The 24,732-nt window shown below is 46.9% G+C and overlaps 1 protein-coding gene across 1 annotated transcript in view; it reads left to right on the top strand.

The window, feature by feature from the left end:
- Positions 1-24,271, top strand: part of TESK1 (testis associated actin remodelling kinase 1) — a 217,944-nt gene extending 193,673 nt beyond the window's left edge. Inside the window, exons 8-10 of the mRNA XM_033935785.1 lie at positions 16,855-16,944; positions 18,608-18,758; positions 21,562-24,271. Coding sequence (XP_033791676.1) covers positions 16,855-16,944; positions 18,608-18,758; positions 21,562-22,670 — 1,350 coding nt within the window. The 3' untranslated portion in view covers positions 22,671-24,271. The remainder of the gene's footprint in view (positions 1-16,854; positions 16,945-18,607; positions 18,759-21,561) is intronic.
- The last annotated feature ends 461 nt before the right edge of the window (positions 24,272-24,732 follow it).

The raw sequence follows: 24,732 nt of genomic DNA, 5'->3' as shown, positions 1-24,732 counted from the left end.
AAGCATTAACCTGGCTAAGTGGGTTTTTGTCTCATCAATTAGATATAAGGTTAAAATGAACAGTCTACTATCTGCTAATTGGAAAACAGGTTACGCTGTGCCACAGGGCTTGCCCCTTTGCCCGATATGATTTAATGTTATGATGCAATCTTAGGAAGTATATAATGTGTTTAGATTTCATTAATATTCTGTTACCATTTGGCAATACAGATTTAGATTGGATTTTATGAAAAACAATGCTCAACACTGTAGAACAATGGGTATCGACCCATAAATTGAAAATAAATATAGAAAAAACTAACTAGGGGATGCACCAAACTTACCAAGTGTCTAATGATTGTTGCTAAACCGGTTTGACCAGTTTTGTGATCAATCGGATTAACTGACCCCATGCACAAAACTTCTGGCCGTGTGTTTCTTTGAGCAATCACTCATTCTCCGATCCAGCCATGCAAATTACCCCATTAAACTAGCCCACTGATGGATGCCCTAAAAGTGATCGATCCTACTGACTTGAAATAGTTGACTGGTGCTGACCTATTGTTAGATAGGTCTGCCTGGTTTTTTTTTTTTTTTGGGGGGGGTCCATTGTTTTTAATGGCAAAGATTGTGGATATGTTACACACGCACAATCAGCCCTATTAAAAATAAAGAAAAAAGCCTTCCCCAACAACTTCCCCATGAATGGGCACCACAAGCACCCCCCCCCCCCATGGCAACAAAACTGGCAGGATGGATGCTCATTCCCTCCCTCCTGCCTGGCCAAATACCCCTGCGCCATGCCCTTACCCAGTCTTGGCCCCCAACTACGCCACTGACTTCCCTGAACCAATCCCCTCCCCTTCCCCCAAAGGCAAGAGGGAAGCCCACTCTCTCCTGCCATGCAGAACACCCCTGCGCCATGCCCCCTCCTGCACTAGGCACCCCTGAGCCACCGTCCACTCCCGAACCCCCCAAAATGGCAGGAGGGATGCCCATACCCTCCTGCCACCAGACACCCCTCCTCGAACCTCCCCGTACCTTTTTGTAAAGTTGAAAGTAGGAAGCCCGCTATGAAGCTACTGTTTCACGCCCGTAAGTCCAAAATGGTGGACCTTCCACTCCCTGGTGCATAATGTGATACACGGGGAGGGATCTTAGGTGTCTGAGTCAATCAGGCCCTGATTTTTAACCTTCATCTGGTTGCTTCCCATTCCAGGCTCTTGTGACCTATTTTGTTTCACTCCTCCCTCAAGGATCAGACCAGCAATGCCAACAGTCCCTCTCCCTTAAGGGGACTACCTCTGTAGATACATGTGACTGAAACACTATCCTGGACAGTTAACTCTGAAACTGTAGAACAAAAGGTGGATAGTTTCTGGAATCCTTTAGGGAGTCAATGCTGTTTTTTTAAAGAGTGGAGAGACATCATCTAACTTCTAGAGCCATAAGTGCTTTTTATGATGGATTAGGTGGGCTTTATTTCTAGTCCACTATATTAAGGACCCCTGAGGAAGGCAACTTCTTTGCCGAAACAAGGACCATGTAGGTTCTGCTGAATTTTTTTTTTTTTTATATACAGCACTATTTTTATGTTTGGTAAACTGTTGGCATTGGCCAGAATTGTAAAGTATGTTTTTTTGATAATGAATTTTATTTTATGATACACCAATAAACATTGATTTTTGGTTCCGTTTTTTGCTCGTTTTACTATTTATTTTTGTGGTACCAAGGTCCTTCGTTGTGTGTAGTTGGACCACCCCACAGCGTTTTTGTGATTCTTCATTAACTTACAACATACTCATAGAGCAGGCTTGGTTTCTGTTCCTGCTCTGAGAAGCTTGTATGACTGACAGCTTAAGATTAATGTATTGTTTGTTACTAAGTAAAATTGACCTTACTGATTTTACAATATCAATCATTAATGCAACACTGGATACATTGCAATTAAAAATGAGATTCAGTCTATAACAGTTAGAACTGTCAGATGACATAAAGTATTTCCATTCTGAAAGAGTTTAAACAGTGAAAGCAATGTGTTAGCATTTAGTATCATGCATCAAATACTAATTCTTCACTGTCTCTTGTCAATCTGCTTCTTTTATCTGTGTCTGTCTCTGAAATGGCACAATGAATCTTTCTGGAGCCACTATTTGCATCTCTTGTTGATTTACATGGGAATTGTAATCCCAAGAGCAGGATTGTCTGTATATGTGGGAGTCCCTGCCACAAGCTGCTCAGATTTTGAGGGAAGACTCTTTTCTCTGAGGTCAAGCAGGCCTCAGTTCTCACATTTGGGTGCCGTCATTGACAGAGGTAGTCCCTCAGTCTTTCTTCGTTCATGGAGCAAAAAGGTCGCATGTGAAGTGGTGCCTTCCCCAACCTTTCATAGCGATCATCATTTCCAAACCGTTTGTCAAAGGAAAGTGGACACTCAAGCTTGAGAGAAAATGGGAGTCATGTCCAAAATCCTGTCTGAGCAAAAAAGGGAAAAGCAGCACTGTGAAGTGCCTTCTGCATAGGCTGGTGAATCTCTAATATTTTCAAATCCTCACACAGAGGGCAGGAGGCTTATTGCAGAGCTGAGCACGGCTTCTGCACTATTATGGCCACCCTGTGCACAAAGCAGCTTCGTGCACCAGAAAATGGTGCTTAGGTTTGTGTAGTCATCGTGTACCCACAGCTTCCTTCTGGCAGTGGATTGAGGAGCTGAGGCGATCACATCGCCGAATGCAGGATTAAGAGGGAGGTGTTATAGCTATGAAATGAGAACAGGGCTTGACTGCTGGAATTTTAGGGATACATACACACATATTATGTTAATCAGGTTTTCTGTTCCTCCTTTACCTGTTCTGTTCAGGGTCTGATTACATTACAAGAGGTTGGGTCAGTTACCCAGGAAGTTACAATGGACAGTTTGACCTGGACGTTCAATAGAGTTGCTAGTTCAGGTAGATCGATACAACTATTAATACAGTTAGGTCATAGTTACAAGTACAAGGAGGTCATCGTTGGCTCTTGGTTATGTCCCAGGAGTTTACAAATGGGGTTTTACAATTATCATTTTAATTATTTCAGGATTGGCTCTTTGTCTTGGTACAGAAGTGCTAGAAGTTTCCTAAACCTGAGAAAGTGGTCACAAGATTGTAGTGTAAGCAATAGTTGGTTCCAGCATTTTGCTAAATGATTTTGGACAGATAAGGTCATTTGCCTGGTAGAATTTTTATCCCAGGACAAGCAGGCAGCATATTCTTGACTGATGGGTGACGGCACCGACGGAGCCCCGGTACGGACAATTTTAGAGTGATTGCACTCTAAGAACTTTAGAAAGTTCTAGCTAGGCCGCACCGCGCGTGCGCGAGTGCCTTCCCGCCCGACAGAGGCGCGCGGTCCCCAGTTTTCTTAATTCCGCGGAGCTAAGAAGACGCGTGTTTCCAACGGCTGTTGGAAGTTTTTTTCTATTTCACTTGCCTTCCCGCTCGCGCGTATTTTTTTCTTCATATTTTATTTCTTTCTTTCTTTTTTACCCTTTGTGTAAAAAAAAAAAAAAAAAATTATTATTTTTCATTTTTTTATCGAATCTGACCCGGCGGGGCCTGTTGGCACCATCGAAGCCTCGGGCTTCGATTTTGCTACAGCAGTATTTCCCTTCATGCCCCCGTCACCGGGTTTCAAAAAGTGTCAGCGGTGTGCGCACCCTATCTCCCTTTCCGACCCACACAAGTGGTGCCTCCAGTGTCTGGGTCCGGACCATAGGGCTGAAACCTGCACCCGCTGTAGTTCTTTACAAAAAAGAACTTTAAAAAATCGACAAATTCAGCAGCGGATCCTTTTCGGTACCGCTATGGAAGTTGCACCGGTATCGACGTCGACGACTTCCTCCAAGTCGACTCCGACTACCTCGGCACCGCCAGATCCATCGTCGGTGTCGACTCCTGTAGGTAAGCCGGCTAAGAAGCCTTCCCCTACTGTTCTAGGCCCGCCAGTCGAGCATGCAGTGAGCCAAGTCCTGCAGACTGAGCGCCGGCCCCGTAAACGCTCCGCTCCCATTGAAGTCTCTGCATCGTCATCGGCATCGACTTCACCCGAGCGTCGAGCGGCACCGAAGGTACCGAGCAAGAAAAAACCGGTACCGGTGCCATCGGGACCAACGTTGGATGAGCGCATTGCCTCTATCCTCCAGGTCCAGCTTAAGCAGCAACTACAACAGTTGCTCCCGGCTCTATTGTCTCCGAACCTTCCAGTGTCGGTACCGACTGAGCCTTCGGTGCCGTCTGTCGAACAGCCTCTGTTATCGGCATCGACTGTTTCGGCACCGCAAAAATCTTTGTCCATGCCTGTTCTATCAGCAGAACCAAAACGGCGTGCTACTCCTACGGTGTCGGAACCGGTACTGGTCTCTGAACCCCGTACCGTACTACATTCCCCAGGTACCGTCTCCACTCGGTCTGGTAAATCGGTACACAAGACTAAACATACTGATACATCGACTCCACTTTCCCAGGGTCGTTTACAATCGGTACGGGACCCTGACTTGTGGGACGATTCAGATGATCCCCTCGGTACCGAGGAGGATTACACATCTGATGAGGAGGAACCATCGGTGCAGGATACTACTGCTAAGCCAGAGCACTCCTCCTTCACAAAATTTTTAAAGGAGATGTCAGACACCCTGTCTATTCCTTTAGAGTCTGACTCTAAAAAATCCAAGGCATTTTTGGATGCCTTGGATTTTGACCAACCTCCTAAAGAGTTTTTAAAGTTACCCCTCCATGACATCTTGAGGGAAACTTTTTATAAGAATCTGGAAACTCCTTTGACAATCCCAGGAGCCCCAAGAAAACTAGAATCTCTATATAAAGTGATTCCAATACCTGGATTTGACAAACCCCAACTTCCTCATGAATCCCTGTTGGTAGAGTCAACCCTAAAGAAGACTACAGGAGCCAGTATGTATGCCTCTGTCCCTCCTGGTAGGGAAGGAAAGGCCATGGACAAATTTGGAAAGCGTCTTTACCAAAATGCAATGCTGGCCAACCGTTCAAGTAATTACGCTTTCCACTTCTCGTTTTACCTGAAGCACCTCATTCAACAGGTAACCTCTTTTCAAAAGTATATTCCGGACCGTAAACTTCCTGCTTTTCAGCAATGTACCTCTAGTCTTCTGCAACTCAGGAAGTTTATGGTCCGTTCTATTTATGATACTTTTGAACTGACGTCTCGTGCTACTGCTATCTCTGTAGCAATGAGAAGATTGGCATGGCTACGGACCTCAGAACTGGACGTAAACCATCAGGACCGGCTTGCCAATGCTCCTTGCCTAGGGGATGAGCTGTTTGGGGAGTCCATGGATACCACCACACAAAAGCTCTCCGCCCATGAAACTAGGTGGGACACCTTGTTGAAAAACAAGAAGAAACCTCCTCCTCCTCGTCCATTCAGGCAACAACCTTCATATCAAAGGAGGTTTTCTGCTCGACCGGCGCAGTCCCATCCTCCTCAACCTCGCAGGCAGCGTCAGCAGCAACAACAGACTCGTCAACAACAGCAGCCTGCTGTCAAACCAGCTATTCAACCTAAGTCGACACAGCCCTTTTGACTCCTTTCTCCAGGACATTGCCAGTCTTCCTCCCTCGTGTCCTCTACCTCAGCCCATAGGAGGTCGACTACAAGTTTTTCTATCTCGCTGGGAAGCAATCACCTCCGACCAGTGGGTACTTGCTATCATCGCCCACGGCTACTCCCTAAATTTTCAGACTCCTCCACCTCTAAGTCTGCCAAAAGAGTCTGCTTCCAACAAGGCTCAATCCCTCCTCCTCGCTCAGGAGGTTCACTCCCTCCTTCTTCTCAATGCCATCGAACCGGTTCCTCTGGACCAGCAAGGCCTGGGATTTTACTCCCGGTACTTTCTTGTACCCAAAAAGACCGGAGATCTCAGACCAATATTAGATCTCAGAGATCTCAACAAATGTCTGGTCAAGGAGAAGTTCAAGATGTTATCTCTTGCCACCCTATATCCTCTTCTTTCTCAGGAAGACTGGCTATGTTCCCTCGATCTCAAGGAGGCGTATACTCACATTCCAATTCATCTGATGTCCAGACAATATCTGCGCTTTCTTGTCAATCAACATCATTACCAATACAAGGTGCTACCCTTCGGCCTAGCCTCCTCGCCCAGGGTATTCACCAAATGTCTGATTGTGGTCGCAGCTTATCTCCGCTCCCACAACTTTCAAGTCTTCCCTTACCTGGACGACTGGCTCATCAAGGCTCCTTCTCCTCAGTCCGTTCACAAAGCCACGGATCAGACCATTTACTTCCTTCGACTGTTGGGGTTCGAAATCAATCTACCCAAGTCGCACCTCATTCCGACTCAGCGGCTTCAATTCATTGGAGCCATTCTGGATACTGTTCAGATGAGGGCTTTTCTTCCTCTAAACCGCCTTCACACCATCCTTCATCTCTGTCAGCAGGTGTTCCAGCAACCTTCCATCTCTGCGAATCACATGATGGTGCTCTTGGGACACATGGCCTCCACAGTACATGTCACTCCCTTCGCACGTCTCCACCTGCGTACTCCTCAATGGACCCTAGCGACTCAGTGGTCACAAGCGACGGATCCTTGTTCACAACACATATCTGTGACCTCGTCTCTTCGACAGTCGCTTCTTTGGTGGTTGAAATCATCAAATCTATCCAGAGGTCTACTGTTCCATCTACCTCCTCATCAACTGGTCATCACCACGGATTCCTCCCCCTATGCATGGGGAGCTCACTTGAACGAGTTTCAAACTCAGGGGTTTTGGACCACCCAGGAAAAGAAACACCACATCAATTTCCTGGAACTCAGAGCGATATTTTACGCTCTCAAAGCTTTCCAACATCTCCTTTTTCCTCAGGTTCTTCTCATTTGCACAGACAACCAAGTTGCAATGTATTACATCAACAAACAGGGAGGGACGGGATCCCGTCCCTTATGTCAGGAGGCTCAAAGGATTTGGACCTGGGCGACTGCTCGTCACTTATTCCTGAAGGCAGTCTACATTCAAGGGGAACAGAATTGCTTAGCAGACAATCTCAGCAGAATTCTTCAACCTCACGAATGGACTCTCGACCCTTCGACTCTCCAGTCCATTTTCTCTCAATGGGGCACACCTCAAGTAGATCTTTTTGCAGCTCCCCACAACCATCAACTGCCCCTGTTTTGCTCCAGACTTTACTCTCCTCACCGTCTGGAACCCGATGCATTTCTCCTAGATTGGACCAATCTCTTCCTTTATGCATTCCCTCCTCTTCCGCTCATGCTGCGCACCTTATTCAAGCTCAAGAGGGAACAAGCCACCATGATTCTCATCGCTCCACGGTGGCCCAGACAGCATTGGTTTTCCCTTCTACTTCAGCTCAGTTCCAGGGAACCCATACCTCTTCCTCTGTTTCCTTCACTGCTTACACAGCATCAGCAAACACTGCTTCATCCCAACTTACAGTCTCTGCACCTGACAGCTTGGTATCTCTCGGGCTGACTCCAGCTCATGCTCTCCTGTCTCAGCCTGTTCGTTCTATTATTGATGCCTCCAGGAAACCGTCCACTCTTCAATGTTACCAACAAAAGTGGTCTCGCTTTTCTTCCTGGTGCCGGTTACATCACCACAATCCCATATCTACAGCAGTGGGACTGGTGTTGGACTATTTATTGTCCTTATCTGACTCTGGTCTGAAATCCTCTTCGATAAGGGTCCACCTTAGTGCCATTGCAGCTTTTCATGAGCCGATTCATGGGAAACCCCTCTCAGCTCATCCCTTAGTTTCAAGGTTCATGAAGGGCCTCTTCAATGTGAAACCACCTCTTAAAGCCCCTCCTGTTGTTTGGGATCTCAATGTGGTTCTTTCTGCGTTGATGAAGCCTCCTTTCGAGCCGTTGGCCTCAACGCATTTTAAATTTCTCACTTGGAAAGTGGTCTTTCTAATAGCTCTCATTTCTGCCAGGAGGGTCAGTGAGCTTCATGCGCTGGTGGCGGATCCACCTTTCACGGTTTTTCACCATGATAAGGTCGTCCTCCGCACACATCCCAAATTCCTTCCTAAGGTTGTGTCTGAATTTCATCTTAACCAATCCATAGTTCTACCTGTTTTTTTCCCAAAGCCTCATTCTACTCCAGGTGAACAGGCTTTGCATACCTTGGATTGTAAACGTGCTCTGGCTTACTATCTTGATCGCACCAAACCTCACAGATCATCTCCTCAACTATTCTTGTCATTTGATCCTAACAAGTTGGGTCATCCTGTCTCTAAACGCACTCTATCCAATTGGCTTGCTGCTTGCGTTTCTTTTTGTTATGCTCAGTCAGGCCTGACACTGGAAGGTTCTGTCACAGGCCACAAAATTAGAGCTATGGCAGCGTCTGTAGCTTTCCTCCGTTCCACTCCTATTGAGGAAATCTGCAAGGCTGCTACTTGGTCCTCAGTTCATACTTTTACATCTCATTATTGTCTGGATGCATTCTCCAGACGGGATGGACACTTCGGCCAATCTGTTTTGCAAAATTTGTTTTCCTAATGGCCAACCTTCCCTCCATCCCTCTTTTTGTTAGCTTGGAGGTCACCCATCAGTCAAGAATATGCTGCCTGCTTGTCCTGGGATAAAGCACAGTTACTTACCGTAACAGGTGTTATCCAGGGACAGCAGGCAGATATTCTTGCGTCCCTTCCACCTCCCCGGGTTGGCTTCTTAGCTGGCTTATCCTAACTGGGGACCGCGCGCCTCTGTCGGGCGGGAAGGCACTCGCGCACGCGCGGTGCGGCCTAGCTAGAACTTTCTAAAGTTCTTAGAGTGCAATCACTCTAAAATTGTCCGTACCGGGGCTCCGTCGGTGCCGTCACCCATCAGTCAAGAATATCTGCCTGCTGTCCCTGGATAACACCTGTTACGGTAAGTAACTGTGCTATATTGTTGCATTCTGGGAATTTTAAGTGGATAATGTGTGTACATTTCAGGTGCTAATATCCCCCCCCCCCTTTACAAAACCGTAGTGTGGTTTTTAGCGCTGGAGGTAGCAGTTCCGACACTCATAAGGATTCTATGACGGTTGGAGCTGTTACCGCCTTGGCAATTGCTAAAACCCGCGCTACGGTTTTGTAAAAGGGGGGAAGAATTTTTTGTGTGTGGAAGGTAATGATTCTGCCACTAGTGTGTGCTTGTGTACATTTTTCCAAGGCAATCAATGTGCTGCCCTGTAGTTTTGAATTATTTTTTTGTGTGTGTGGGTTTGGTTTTTCTTTTTAATGTATGTGCTGGGAAGCCATGCACTGAGCTTCACCATACAGCTTTTAATGCACAAAAGTGCATCGGCCTCAGTGACAAAATAGAAGCTATTTACCAGCGTGAGGGGGAAGCAGTCTTCACTTATAGCTTGTCCTCCAGCACCACCTAGTGGTCATCTGAGTAATCTGCATTTTCCAGAGCATTAGATTCAGAGTCGGGACAGTTTTCACTATCCAAATTTTTGGAGTGGCTTCAAAAATATAGAAATGTGAATTGCTACTAGTAATAAAATTACAAAATACAAAAAGAAAAAATAGTAGCATACAAAATAAGGAGAGTTTGTAGACTCTAGTGCTGGGCTCTTCTACAACTAAGTCATGCCTAAAAGTATTATATTATATTACCATTTGTATTCCGCCATAGCCCTTATGAGTTCATGGCAGATCACAATAAATTCAACTACTGGAAACAGAACCAGTTAAACATAGTATAATACCAAATTCCTTAAAATCCAAGAAACCCAAATCATAATCAATTTCAAGATAAAAATTTCTTAAATAAAAGTGTTGTTAAAAGCTTTGTAAAAAACTTCAGATCTAATTAAAAATGGTAAATCATTCCAGATTAGAGGTTCCTGATAAAAAATAGACATATTCCTTGAATTCCATGTTCTAATCATTTCTGCATTCTTATTATACTAGTATTTAAGCCCATTACATTAATGGGTGCTAGAATATATGTCTGTCTGTCTTTCTTTATTTCTGTCTCTCTTCCTCCCGCTGTCTTTCTTTCTGTCTGTCTCTTTCCCTGGCCCCCTTTGTCTGACTTTCTGTGTCTCTCCCTGCCCCTGTGTCTTTCTTCTTTTCTTTCTGTCTCCCTCCCTCCTGCTGTCTGTCTTTCTTTCTATCTGTCTCTCTCCCTGCCCCCTATGCAGCAGCATTTCTCTCCCCCCTCCATTTCCCAGTGCAGCATTTCCCCCACCCCACTTCCCTGTGCAGCAGCAGCATTTCGATTCCCCCACACTTCCCTGTGTAGCAGCCGCCGCAGCAGCATTCCCTCCCCCTCCATTTTTCTGTGCAGTAGAAACAGCATTTTCCTCCCCCCACTTCCCTGTACAGCAGTTGCAGCAGCATTCCCTCCCCCACCCAACTTCCCTTTGCAGCAGCAACAGCATTTCCCTCCCTCGCACTTCCCTGAACAGCAGCCACAGAATCATCACTCCCCCTCCATTTCCTTCCGCCCACACCACTTCCCTGTACAGCAGCAGCGTTTTCCCCTACCCCCCTTTCCCTTCCTGCGGTCTGGCCGGCTCCCTTAGTCCCTTGCCGCCCCCCTTCCCTTCCTGCGGTCCTGACAAACCTGCTGACTCCAGCAGCGTCCGCAGCACTCTCCACACGCTGCTTCGGGGCCTTCTACTGCCCTGTTGTACTCTTGCACGTCCCTGATGACATCATCAGAGACGAGGCAGAGCAAATCAGGGCAGTAGAAGGTTGATGTAAGTTCAGGTTGATGTAATTCCAAAGAATCTAAAAAAACTAAAAGGTCTTTTACATTCATAGAAATGTAGAAACATGATGGCAGCTAAAGGCCAAATGGCCCATCCGCAGCATCCACTATCTCCTCCTCTCCCTATTGGCTGAGGCTCTTAACATTTGCATCTCCTCTTCCTATAGGCTAAGGCTCTTTAGAACTGCATTGTGAGGTCATAGAGCTTTATGATTATAGAAACAGAGAAACATGATGGCAGATAAAGGCCAAATGGCCCATCCAGTCTGTCCATCCACAGCAACCATTATCTCTTCCTCTCGCTAACAACAATGCATGTTTCCTATTAAGGGACTTATGTGCTATAAATTCATTTACAGTATTTATAGTTTCATTCCATTTACCTGGTGGACAATAAACACTTCCCCCCTCAAAATCATGGGTTTGGCACTTGTGACTTTGATTATTTGGGGGGGGGGTTTCCCATTTCCGGACTTACTGTTTAAAAACTCTACAACCTACTTAGAGCTGACTCTGAAGAAGGAGGTGAGTGGCTTGAGGCACTCACCGCTTTGATTGTTTGTCAGCACTGCCTGTGAATCCTACAAACAACACGAGCAACTTTACACTAGAAATAGAGAAAACACCTGTATATAACAATAACTGTTGGTTCTCTTGATGGGGTGAGAAACCTAGTGTCTACCGTAGTCCTAAATACTTTGGAACTATTCTTAGAACATAAGAATTGCCACTGCTGGGTCAGACCGGTGGTCCATCGTGCCTAGCAGTCTGCTTATGCTGCAGCCCTCTACTCAAAGACCAGCGCCCTAACTGAGACTCACCCTACCAGCGTAAGTCCTTGTTCACCAGGAACTTGTCCAACTTTGTCTTGAATCCTTGGAGGGTGTTTTCCCCTATGACAGACTCCAGAAGAGCATTACAGTTTACTACCACTCTCTGGGTGAAGAAGAACTTCCTTACATTCGTACAGAATCTATCCCCTTTCAATTTTAGAGAGTTCCCTCTCGTTCTCCCTACCTTGGAGAGGGTGAACAACCTGTCCTTATCTACCAAGTCTATTCCCTTTAGTACCTTGAATGTTTCGATCATGTTCCCTCTCTGTCTCCTCTGTTCGAGGGAGAAGAGGCCCAGTTTCTCTAATCTTTTGCTGTATAGCAACTCCTCTAGTCCCTTAACCATCTTAGTCGCTCTTCTCTGAACCCTTTTGAGTAGTACCATGTCCTTCTTCATGCACGGCGACCAGTGCTGGACGCAGTACTCCAGGTGAGGGCACACCATAGCCCGGTACAATGGCATGAAAACCTTCTCCGATCTGTTCGTGATCCCCTTCTTTATCTTTATCTTTATTTTTTTTTTATTTTTATTCATTTTACATCTTACAACAAGTGTAACAATAGATAACAGTTAAATTGAATTGAATACAACACTTGAATCTATCAAATTCAACACTAAAACATTAAAATTTTTAACCCATTCCCTCCCAATCCAACTATAACCCATGGGGTTCATAATAAAAAAAAAACATCTAAAAAGTGTCCTAAATGGCTACTTGGACGATCAAAAAGCCTGATCGTCCAAGTACCCATAACCAAAGCTGGTTTTTAGACGTATCTAAAAACAGCTTAGGCCTTTCCCCTGCCTCTAAACCAGTGGTCTCAAACTCGAGCCCTTAGTGGGGCCACATTTTGGATTTGTAGGTACTTGGAGGGCCGCAGAAAAAATAGTTAATGTCTTATTAAAGAAATGACAATTTTGCATGAGGTAAAACTCTTTATAGTTTATAAATCTTTCCTTTAACAGTTAAAGGAAAGATTTATAAACTATAAAGAGTTTTACCTTATGCAAAATTGTCATTAACTATTTTTTCTGCGGCCCTCACATTTAAAGTGTAATATCTTTCCTTTCTCAAAACTGACACATTTCAATCACTATATTGACAATAAAATCATTTTCCCTACCTTTGTTGTCTGGTGACTTTATTTTTCTGTGCATTTAACTATGTTTCCAGGGCCTTCTTGTCCTTTAACTTTTTCTCTCCATCTTCACTTTCTGCCTTGCATCCATCTTTCGCATTAACTTAATATTCAATTTTTCTGCTTTCTTTTCAAAATCTACGTTTCCATGTCTTACCTTCCCTTCTAAATCTCTCTTCTTCCATCCCTATTTATATTGATCTGACTTTCCTTTCTCTCCCTCCCTCCTTCCTTCCTTCCTTTCCCCTGGTCTGGCATCTGTCTCCTTTCCTCCCCCAACTTTTTATTTCTCTCACCCTGCCCCCTTCTTTCTTTCTCTCTCTCTCCATGCCCGCCCTTTCTTTCTGTCTTTCTTTCTCCATGCCCCTTTCTGTCTGTGTCCCTTCTTTCTTTCTTTACTTCTCCCTGCCCTCCCCCAAGCCACTACCATTGGGGAACAGGCCGCCACCGCCGCAATCGGTGAACAGGCCGCCACCGCCGCAATCGGGGAACAGGCCACGCAGAGGTCTTAACTCTCTCTGCTTATCTTTCCCAGCGCGGGGCTGACCAATTCTTGCCACCCGACGTCAATTCTAACGTCGGGGAGCAACTTCCGGGCCAGCCAGGCAGCGATTGGCTGGCCCGGAACTTCCTCATGTGCCTAAGGCCCATGTGCCTAAGGCCCCGCCCACAGGAGGGGCCTAAGGCTCCTGGGCATATTCTGATTGGCCCAGGCGCCTCAGGCGGGATGGGAGGCAGGCAGGCAGACTGGCATCGGGGGGTGAGGGGGTTCAGTGGAAGGGGGATGGGAGGCAGGCAGGCTGACATCGGAGGGGGGGTGGGGGGGTTCAATGGAAGGCAGGCAGGCAGGATGGCATCGGGGGTGGTGGTTTCCATGGAAACATGCTTCTCAGGGGGATGGGAGGCAGGCAGACAGACTGGCATCAGGGGTGGGGTGGGGGGTTTCAATGGAAGGGGGATGCAGGCAACGGAGGGGATGGGGTGGTTTCCATGGAAACATGCTGCTCAGGGGGATGGGAGGCAGGCAGGCTGGCATCGGGGGGGGGGGGGGTTTCAATGGAAGGGGGATGGGAGGCAGGCTGGAATCGGAGGGGTGGTGAGGGGAGGAAGGAGGCACTGGGGGCACTAAGGACATAGAAAGGGGCACTGGGGGCACTATGGACATAGGAAGGGGCACTAAGGACATAGGAAGGAGGCACTGAGGGCACTAAGGACACAGGGAGATTCACAGACAGAAAAAATGACAGACAGGCAGCGTGCAAGGAGAGAGAGACAAAGAAAAAAAATACCCAGACAGACAGACATCTACTCTAGCACCTGTTAATGTAATGGGCTTAAAGACTAGTCTAATATAATAAAGAGCTAGCCGCACATGCGCACTCCTATTTGCATGTTCTGTGCGCATGTAGGTCTGTGGCCGAAGGAGTGCGCATGCGCGCTAATATGTCACCAGCCGATCGCCTCCACAAGCCGGACCGCAGCCAGACGACTATCTCCATTCCTCCTGCCACCGCCGATTTCCGTTCCTCCTTTACCGCCCACCCCCTTCTCTTCCCGCGGGCCCGAATGGCAATTCCAGCAGCGTGTGCATCAGTCTTCACACGCTGATTCGGGCCCTTCTACTGCCCTGATTTGCTCTGCCGCGTCTCTGATGCTGCTGGAATCACCACGTTTGTAGTCCGGACCGCGGGAAGGGAAAGGGGGGGTAGAGGAAACGCTAATGCTGCTGCACAGGGAACTGGTGGGGGGGAAATGGAGGGGGAGGGAATGCTGCTTTGGACAGACAGACAGAGAGAGGAAGGGAAACACAAAGAAAATAAGAAAGACACAGGGGCAGGTGCACAGAGAACTGGTGTGGGGGGAGGGAAATGGAGGGGGATTGGAATGCTGCTTTGGACAGACAGACAGAGGGAGGAAGGGAGACAGAAAGAAAAGAAGAAAGAAAGACACAGGGGCAGGGAGATACACAGAAAGACAGACAGGCAAAGGGGGCCAGGGACAGAGACAGACAGAAAGGACAGCGGGAGCCGCGTCAGGAGGGGTGCGGGATGCGGCAGTGGGAACTTTTCCAATGGGTGCAACTGGGTGGCTGTCGGGAACCTCTGATCAGGGGCAGAGCAAGGTAAGAGTATCATAGGGATAAGAAGGAGGAGGGGGGATAAAAAAGGAAGGGATGCCTACTGCTGGACAGGGGGAGAAGGAAAGAGATGCTGATGGACAGGGGGGGTGAAGAAAAAGGAACGGAGGACTAATGTTGGACAGGGGGAGAAGGAAAGAGGTGCTGCTGGACAGGGGGGAGGTAAAACAAAGGGAGAAGGGCTGCTGCTGCATAAGGAGAGCAGTGAAGGGGTGGTGGTGGGCACAGGGGAGGTAAAAGGAAGGGAAAATGGACAGGGGGAGCAGGCAAGGGGTGGTGATGGACAGCCAAGGAAAAAGAAAGGCAGAAAGAAAGAAAGCGGCTAAGGAGAGAGAGAGAAAGAAATAAAAACAGACACACACACATATGTTCTAGCACCCGTTAATGTAAACTCATGGAAACACTGATCAAACGGAATCTATGTTTCTAATATAATATGTAAACTGCTTTGATTGTACCACAGGAAGGCAGTATATCAATTTCATGACTCATACTATCTCATACATTAGAAAGAACGTGTAGCCACATTTCTTTTACTGGTGTGTGATGGCATTTCATCTTTGGTAGGCGAGTGGGGGTGCTGCCTGGAGTCATACCATGCTACTCCTGGACTGGTTGAGCTGCTTGATTCAAGATGGGGGTGGAGCTGCTCCTGCGATTTGTCTGGTGGTCCTGGTGACCATGGTTGTTGCATTGGGCATTTGGATTGTTACAGTAGGGGTTTTGTTGGTTCTGTCTCTTCCCACACAGTTATTCTTTTGCTAGACTTCTGCTGCCCCATGCAGGTACCTACTCTGCTTAGTGGCAGTTCCAGCCCTGAGTCCATGCCTTGAATGTTGTAGGGTGGTATTGCTTATTTTATAAAGTTATATAGGCACCTATGTTTGTGTGTGTTTAAAATAGTGGCAAAATTGGAACCATCTTGCCCAATTTGCTGAGGTGCCCTGTGTTAAATTACTTTTAATTAGTTTCAACTTGGAAGCAGGACAAAATCCAGCTTATATTCAAAATTAAGTTAACCGACTGAGAATGGCCACTGACTGGTTAACTCACGTCTCGGCAGATAGCTGGTCATTTTCAGTGGCATTTAACCAGTTATCACCACTGAAAATGACCAGTTAGCACTGAAAAATCAACCAACAATGTTGGTGGTGTTCTGATATTCAGAACTTAATTGGCCAGGTTTAAGAACTTAAAAATAGTCCTTCTGGGTCAGCATCCTGTTTCCAAGAGTATTAGCATTCCATGCTACCGATCTTAAGGCAAGTGGGCTTAGCGGGCAAATACTGTAAGGCCACATGAAAAGCAGGCCAGTCCCTGGGGAGAGAGGAATGTTTTCTGTTGTCCCCCCTAGGATTTAGGGTGCTTTTCTTGCTCAGTCTTTGTGAGAGGTCTAATGGCTTCAGATTCAGTGCGGGAGGGATAGAATCGGGGGGCATCTCTGGGTAGAGAAAATTAGGCATTCCCTCATTTTTCAGGGAATGTGGGGGGGTGGGGGGGGGCGGGGAGAAGTAGGAAAAAGGAGATGCTGGATTATGGAGGAGTATGACAGGGAAGGGGAGATGCTGGACATACAGCAGGTGAAGGACTCTGAGCCATTTTAGGGTCATTGGCCTGCAGATGGATGGCACATTTGCAGGCTGATTCTATAGTTAGGTGTTTCTTAGGTCCCTAACTTAATTGTGCTTCTGTGGGCAGAGTGAGAGTTAGGTGCTGCTCAGCACGATTCTCCAAAAACGTAGGGCCTTGCCTACATTTTTACTTTGGTATTGCTCGCCGCAATTCTTTAAACAGTACCTAAGTATGATTGACAGTCTGGTGCCGGCCGATTTAGTCCTCATTTCTAGAATCAGCCCCTTATTGTGTGCTTGGATATAGGTTTGGTGAAGCGGCAGACACATGTTGTACATCTTCTGGATCTCCTGATAAACTGCTAGTGCTTTGGGGAACTGAAGCTCTGCTAATTCTGCCCTTTGTCTTTTTCCCTCTTTGCTCAGGATTTTGGGTTGGATGCGGAGGCCTTTCGGAATATGGTGGAAGAGGACTGTCCATCTTCCTTCCTGCAACTGGCCTTCCACTGTTGCAGTGTAAGTATAAGCGACTGCTTTTCCTGGCCAGACTGCTTTCTGCTGCCTCACTTGAAGCCTGAAACCTTCACTTCTGTGAGAAGGATCCTGTAGAGTGACTTCCTGAAGAGTTTCAAGTTTATTTAAAATTTATTATACCGCCCACTCAAACCTTCTAGGTGGTGTACAAAAAACGCTATAACATTGTGCCAATTAAAATACAATGTAAACAAAAACAAACCAAGGGAAAAGACAATTTTTTAAGGACAATGACAAACGGGAACAAAAGAGAAGGGATTGGAACTACAACTGATAGAGAGAAAAAGAACACTTAAGGGGAAGAACGAAAGGAGGGGGAATTATAAGTAGAAACCTTTCTTGAATCTAAGTCGTCCTTAAAAGGACAGTTTAAGTTACAAAAGCATCAAGGAAGAGGAATGTCTTTAGCTTCACCTTAAAATTGATAAGAGTTGTATTTTTGTGCAAGTAATTAGGGATACTGTTCCAAAGAAAAGGAGCATTACCAGAAAAAATTGTAGCCCTCATTGTACTGATATGTTTCAATGAGGGAATGGTAAGGAGATTATGAGCAGTAGATCTTAAGGTCCTAGTTTGATTATAGGGGATAAGTAAGAGTTATTAATAAATTCTGGCTGGTTATTTACTTTAGTTTTAAAGGTTAGTAATAGAATTTTATAACTGATCCTATGCTCTATTGGTAACCAATAAGCTTTATGTAAGAGAGGAGTAACATGATCATATTTTTTTGCATTAAATATAATTTTTACTGCAGTGTTTTGAACCATTTGAAGTCTTCTTATTTTCTTTTTTGTAATTACCTTGAGGAGGGCATTGTAGTGAGAGGTAAAGGATTAGTTTGTTGTTGGGCTCACCCTAATCATCAGGCTTTTTGCCCAGAATGTACAATTTTATTATAATTTTTTTTTTTTTTTTGGGGGGGGGGGATAGCACCAGTGCAGCAATTAGCATGCCTATGGGAGACTTGGCACACCTGGTACAGAACCTTCAGTGTCCACACATGGTTAAGGCTCACCAGATCCTTTCCCCTCTAGACTTCCTGAGGGGGAAACCCTGGTGGTCCACAAGCATGTGCAGAAGCTCAAGGCCCTGCATTATCTTCAATGTGTGTTTTGTAGGCACGCTGATTGCTGCGTTGATACCATCCTGGAGGAGATTTTTTAAAAAGGAACAGAAATGGTTGAACAGGCAGGGAGGAGGGAAGAGAGAAGACTGGGGAAGGGGGGAGGATGGGTAAGCGAAGAAAGAGAGAGATGCTGGACAGTGGGAGAGAAGGTAGGGAAGAAGAGAGATGCTGGACACCATTGGCGGACAGAGGAAGTAGGAAAAAGGATATGCTGGATTATGGAGGAGTATGGCAGGGAAGGGGAGATGCTGGACATACAGTAGGTGGAGGATAGGGAACAGGACCTTGAGCCACTTTAGGGTGGGGGCGCATAGCCAAAATTCACTTAGGGTGTTGGATATCCTTGGTATAGCCCTGTTTATGATGACATCCAAAGAAAAGTAATGGCCTGAATGATAGCTTCTTGATGAGTACATGTTTTGACAGATTATAGTCTGCCTTTGAATATGACATAAGAGATCTGAAAGATTGGGTCTAGTAAAGCTAACATGAAATTCTGGTGCTTTTCTTGGTCCTCAGATGAATCCCAAAACAAGACCCTCCTTCTCTGAGGTCACCCAGCGATTGGAGGGTATCCTGGTGAGCCAGAGTGGTGATGGAGGCAGTGAGATAGACATACAGTCTGAGGAGGAGGAGGTATCTGAAGTGGAGATGCTCGTTGCAGAGAACGGTAAGAAGGATGGGTGGCATAGGGTAATAGTGGTGGGTCAGTACGATTACAAATACACCCAGAGCCACCAAGATGATGATTCCATATACATCAAAGATCTTGATTTCACTGGTACGAAATACTTTCTCGCATCGGTCAGTCCAAAGAAATGCAGTCCAGATTGGCTCTAAAGAACAGCAAATCAAAGATAACCTGTAGTACGTGTCAAGTCTGGGAAGATAGGTTTCCTTCATAGACATTTCCAAGACATTGGCACTTTCCGTAAGATCAAAACCGAGAGCACAGGGACTGCTCTTCAAAGTCATTTCTGTTTCCAAAGACTTGTGGATGGCCTGCTGTGGGAGTCACTCTGTGGACAGGGAACATAAGAACATAAAATTTGCCACTGCTGGGTCAGACCAGTGGTCCATCGTGCCCAGCAGTCCGCTCACGCGGCGGCCCTTAGGTCAAAGACCAGTGCCTTATTTGAGTCTAGCCTTACCAGTAGAAACTTATCCAACCTTTTCTTGAATCCCTAAAGGATGCTTTCCCCTATAACAGCCTCCAGAAGAGTGTTCCAGATTTCTACCACTCTCTGGATGAAGAAGAACTTCCTTTTGTTTCTACGGAATCTATTCCCTTCTAACTTTAGCGACTGCCCTCTCGTTCTCTTCACCTTGGAGAGGGTGAACAATTTCTCTTTCTCTACTAAGTCAATTCCCTTCAATATCTTGAATGTTTCGATCATGTCCCCTCTCAATGTCCTCTTTTCAAGGGAGAAGAGGCCCAGTTTCTCTAGCCTCTCATTGTACGGAAACTCCCCCAGTCCCTCAACCATTTTTGTCGCTCTTCTCTGGACCCTTTCGAGTAGTACTATGTCCTTTTTCATGTACGGCAACTCCCCCAGTCCCTTAACCATTTTTGTCGCTCTTCTCTGGACCCTTTCGAGTAGTACTATGTCCTTTTTCATGGACGCAGTATTCCAGGTGGGGGCGTACCAAGTCCTATTATAATGGCATGATAACCTTTTCAGATCTGTTTGTGAACCCCTTCTTAATCATTCCTAGCATTCTATTTGCCCTTTTCGCCGCCGCCGCACATTGCACGGACTCCTAAGTCTGTTTCCTGGGGGCACTCTCCAAGTATAGCATCGGACATCCTGTATTCATGCATATGATTTTTGTTACTAACATGCATCACCTTGCACTTATCCACGTTGAACCTCATTTGCCATTTCGTAGCCCATTCCTCGAGTGTATTCATGTCTCTTTGTTGGTCTTTGCAATCCTTCTGTGTCCTCACTACTCTGAATAACTTTGTATCGTTCACAAATTTAATCACCTCACTCGTTGTGGCAATTTCTAGGTCGTTTATAAATATGTTGAAGAGCATGGGCCTAAGCACCGAACCCTGCGGCACTCCACTCGTGATGCTTTTCCAATCTGAGAAAGAACAGGTGGTTAGATCTTTCACTGCATCTGGGTTGCCAACTGGCTAGTTTTTCAAATGGGAGGCCAGTGGCTGGCTGGACAGAAAACCAGCCAATGTCCAGTCAGCTGTTGATTACTCCTCAGGTTCTCCTCACTCCTCCTACAGCCCAGCATCTCTCTCTGTCTCCCCCATGGATCCAGAATCTTTCTTCCCCTCTTTCCCCAGGCCCTTTAAAAGCTCTGCTGTGTCCTGCCACTGTTGATTCAATTTTCTGTTTCTTGGAATGAGATGTAATCTGTTGGTAACAACCTGGAGATGAAAGCAACTTTGAACGACCTGGGAAGGGAGGGAGAGATGCAGGACCCATGGGGATGAGAGTGGGACAGGAGATTTGGCAACCCTAGGCTGCATAATGGGAGAGTGATTTCTTGGCGCTTGGGGTCAAATGTTGCACAGCATTTCACATTTTTGCTTTCAATTACTTAGAAACATAGAAATATGATGGCAGATAAAGGCCAAATGGCCCATCTAGTCTGCCCATCTGCAGTAACCATTATCTCTCTCTCTCTCCGAGAGATCCCACATGCCTATCCCAGGCCCTCTTGAATTCAGATACAATATCTGTTTCCACCACCTCTTCTGAGAGACTGTTCCATGCATCTACCACCCTTTCCATAAAAAAGTATTTTCTCAGATTACTCCAGAGCCTGTCACTTCTTAACTTCATCCTCTGCCCTCTCATTCCAGAGTTTCCTTTCAAATGAAAGAGACACTCAACTCATGCACATTTACATTACGTAGGTATTTAAACGTCTCTATCATATCTCCCCTCTCCCGCCTTTTCTCCAAAGTATACAGATTGAAATCTTTAAGTCTGTCCCCATCTGCCTTATCATGAAGACCAGGCACCATTTTAGTAGCCTTCCTCTGGACCGACTCCATCCTTTTTATATCTTTTTGAAGGTGCAGCCTCCAGAATTGTACACAATATTCTAAATGAGGTCTCACCAAAGACAATACCTCCTTTTTCCTACTGACCATACCTCTCCCTATGCACCCTAGCATCCTTCTAGCTTTCACCGTCACCTTTTCAACCTATTTGGCCATTTCAAGGTCATCACATACAATTATACCCAAGCCCTGCTCTTCTGTTGGACACATAAGTTCTTCATCCCCAAAATTGTACCATTCTCTGAATATATTTGTTTACATTTCCAAAAGTTCTAGGGGAATGAAAATAACAGCCCCCCATCTCTCTCTCGCGATGCAGATTCATTGTACCTATGTGTCATTTCTTGCATGACTGTCTGGATTAGCGTGTACTGGCAGATGTGAGACGATGCTGTAATCCCCAGCAGGGGAATGATTTACTGTTCTTTTTTTTTACATGCAGGCGATTCTCACAGCGAGACTGTGGCAACCAAGCAACCAATGCGATGCGACTTACAGCTCCAGCACCTGCAACATGACCATCGACTCTCCCGCAGTCAGTCGGACATGTTCCCTCCCAAGTCCCCAGCTCTCTTGCGCATTCGTGACCCGTATGGCGGTTTGCGGATAAAGAAGACCCCAGTCCGTGTCAACCCATTCTCCCAGAGGGAGGACCTGAAGGGAGGTAAAATCAAACTTTTTGACACTCCCAGTAAGTCGGTCATCTCCCTGACCTTTGACCTGCCGCCACCTGCTTCCTACCAGCTCAGCACCCCAGTCACCCCAGAGCCCATGATGGAGGTTCAGTGTAATTTTTCAGAGCCAGTGATCCTAACCCGGAAGTGCCGCTCCCTGCCATCCTCTCCAGAACTCCCTCGGAAAGACTTATCCCCTGTGGGTACTTCACAGCTTAGGGACTCATGCTGGAGAGAGCCCTCACCTTCTGAGGATGCAGGGATGGTAGAAGTCACCCACAACCTCTCCCTTTCTCTGGATGATGGGCCATGCTCTCCTGAGCCAGCTGATGTAGAACTGATGGATTGCACTAGCAGCCCAGACAGCATGGAAGGGAGTGCGTTTCCACAGCAGCCACTGACCAATGGGACCTTCATCAGCACTTCTTCCTCAGCAGCCAATCCTTGGCCTCCAGAGACCGGGCCTCCCAATGGGCTGGTCTTCAACAACAACACAGTAATTGTCAGCAGTCCTCACCGGTGGAGTGGTTTCACGTGCCCAAAGGTGGGGGGCGGTGGCGGAAGCCTGCAATGCAGCTTCTCAGAGATCAGCATCCCCAGCTCGGTGGCTTTCGAGCGGGCAGAAAACTCAAGCATGCTACCCCTCAATGCATCCAGTCTGGCCATTGAGCAAGATGAGGTCATTTCCTGCCCGGGCTGCTGCCTGGGCACCTTCAGCTTCCTGTCCCTCTGTCAGCGCTCCACCTCCAACCCTTCCCGCTACCAGAACCTCAACTCAGAGGCTAAAAGCCTGATCTGCACAGACAGGCACCAGGACTCAAGGCTGCCGGGACCCTTGCCAAAACCCAGCCTCAAGTTACCTGAGGCTCAGTCATAATGCTGGGGTACTCCATCACCAGCTGCTGCTCGGGTTCTCTCGGCTTTAAGGAACTACAGAAAAAAGGAACAAGAGAGTAAGATAGCCATATTGGAAAGTATACAAAGGAGGTCACATGACTAATGCTTATGGGGGCCAAAGGTCAGATTAAGCTAAGTTTGTAATGGGTTCAGTCAGACCTCATTGCTGATAAAATTAATGGATTTCTGCAGCTCCCTTTTAAAAGTTTGCAGACACGTAGCTTTCAGCATAGTTCCCAATCTGTATGGAGGGCCTGGCAACATTTTTTCTTTTTTGGGTGCTCAGGCTGCATGACCAATTCCAAAAGAGATAAGAAGGAAAGAAGAAATGATGTTATAGTATTTATTTATTTCTGATGGTGCCGGAGCAGGGAGTTTGTAGGAAGTTCAGGAACATGTACAGGAGTCTCTGGTCCACCAGTGAAGAGTGTAGTAGGCTGAGAGGAAGTGAGCAGCTCAGAGAGCAGCAGCAGCCCATGGTGCAAGGAATGCAAGTGTTTTAATAATAGGAAACTTGCTGGGAAGTATAATAAGAGGAACGGCCAGGACAGACGCAGCACTCTCAGGAATAAGGACCCTCCTCCATCTTTCGGAAGTAAGAGCTAGTGTTGAAGGACCTGCACACCTCTTTCAAAAATGTCTTACCCAGAAGGGCCAAGAGGGTAGAGGCATTGGGGTGGGGTAAAGGAGTGTCCTGGTGTCAACAGAGGAGGGAGGGAAAATGCATCTGCCAGAGCAGAAGGAACCAGTTAGAAATCAGCTTTTATTTGATTATTGAAGCAATTTGCCGAGGTAAAATTGGTCTGGTTGAAAATTCCCCTCTGTGTGACTAGTAGTATGCACAAGGGTTTGCCTAAGAGATTGCAGAATTTGCAGCTCTGGGGGTGTTTGAAAATAGCTCCAGTATGACACAGATCTGCACTGGATTTGCGAGTCCTTTGAAGATCTCCCGAGATTGAGCCATTATCAGCCTTTGCTGTCCTCTCATACCTGCATGTGTTTATGGGCTTACTTGGCTACTGTTCAGGTCAAGTTGCTTCTTAATAGGGAACTTAGATTTGAAGTTCCAGATGGGATTTTGCTCAAATGAAATGAGCTTTTTGAATGTGACGCACAGGGTGGTTGCATCCTTACGTCTACAAATCTCTATTCCTTTGGGCGCCTCCTGTCCAGATTTTGTGATGGTGGGATTTAGCAGCGCACTGCATTGTGGAAGAGAAGAGAAGGAAGCTGCTTAGCCCCTCCCACTATCGCCATTGACCCTGGAGTATTTGGGGTTAACATGGAACCTTAGAGTTAAGATGAAAGGGGTGGTGTGTCCTGGAACTTCTCCGGACACTGAGCCCAAACGTGCAGAGCCCGGTGGGGGTAAGGAGGGGTTCCTGGAATTCCTGGTCTTGTCGACAGAAATCCAAAAGACAGTAGGAGTGAAAATTGAACTTTTAGCCACTGGGTCCAGAAATACAAAGTTAGGAGGCTCCAGAGTAGCTCAGGTGGAGCAATCAGTATGTTAATATTGATGTCATGGGAGGCTGGGTATAGAACTGTGCAAGAGCCAGAAAAGGCCAAGTGGGGTCACAAGTAGAGGTCTGCACTAGAGGTCTGCACGGGAACGGGGATCGCGGGGATCCCGCGGGTCCCGCGGGGATCCCGCGGGTTCCCCCCCTGGCCCACGGGACTCCCACGGGGACGCCCCTGGCCCACGGGACTCCCACGGGGATGCCCCCCTGACCCACGGGACTCCCACGGGGACGCCCCCTTGCCCACGGGACTCCCACGGGGATGAAAACAACCTACCTAAATTCTGGCGATGCAAGTCTGGCGTCGCGTCGGGAAATAGCCATGTTGAGCAGTGAGCTCAGCACGTACACAGATGAAAGCCTTGCTTGCTGATTGGTCCGGCGGCCCCGCCCCACCGTGCCGCCGGACCAATCAGCAAGCAAGGCTTTCATCTGTGTACGTGCTGAGCTCACTGCTCAGCATGGCTATTTCCCGACGCGGGCATTAGGCTGTTTTTTGTCATTTCGGGTGGGGGATGGTAG

This window comes from Geotrypetes seraphini, chromosome 1, assembly GCF_902459505.1.
Source record: "Geotrypetes seraphini chromosome 1, aGeoSer1.1, whole genome shotgun sequence".
Classification (NCBI taxonomy): domain Eukaryota; kingdom Metazoa; phylum Chordata; class Amphibia; order Gymnophiona; family Dermophiidae; genus Geotrypetes; species Geotrypetes seraphini.
The sequence above is the reverse complement of the archived record's forward strand: the minus strand, read 5'-3'. Positions and strand labels throughout refer to the sequence as shown.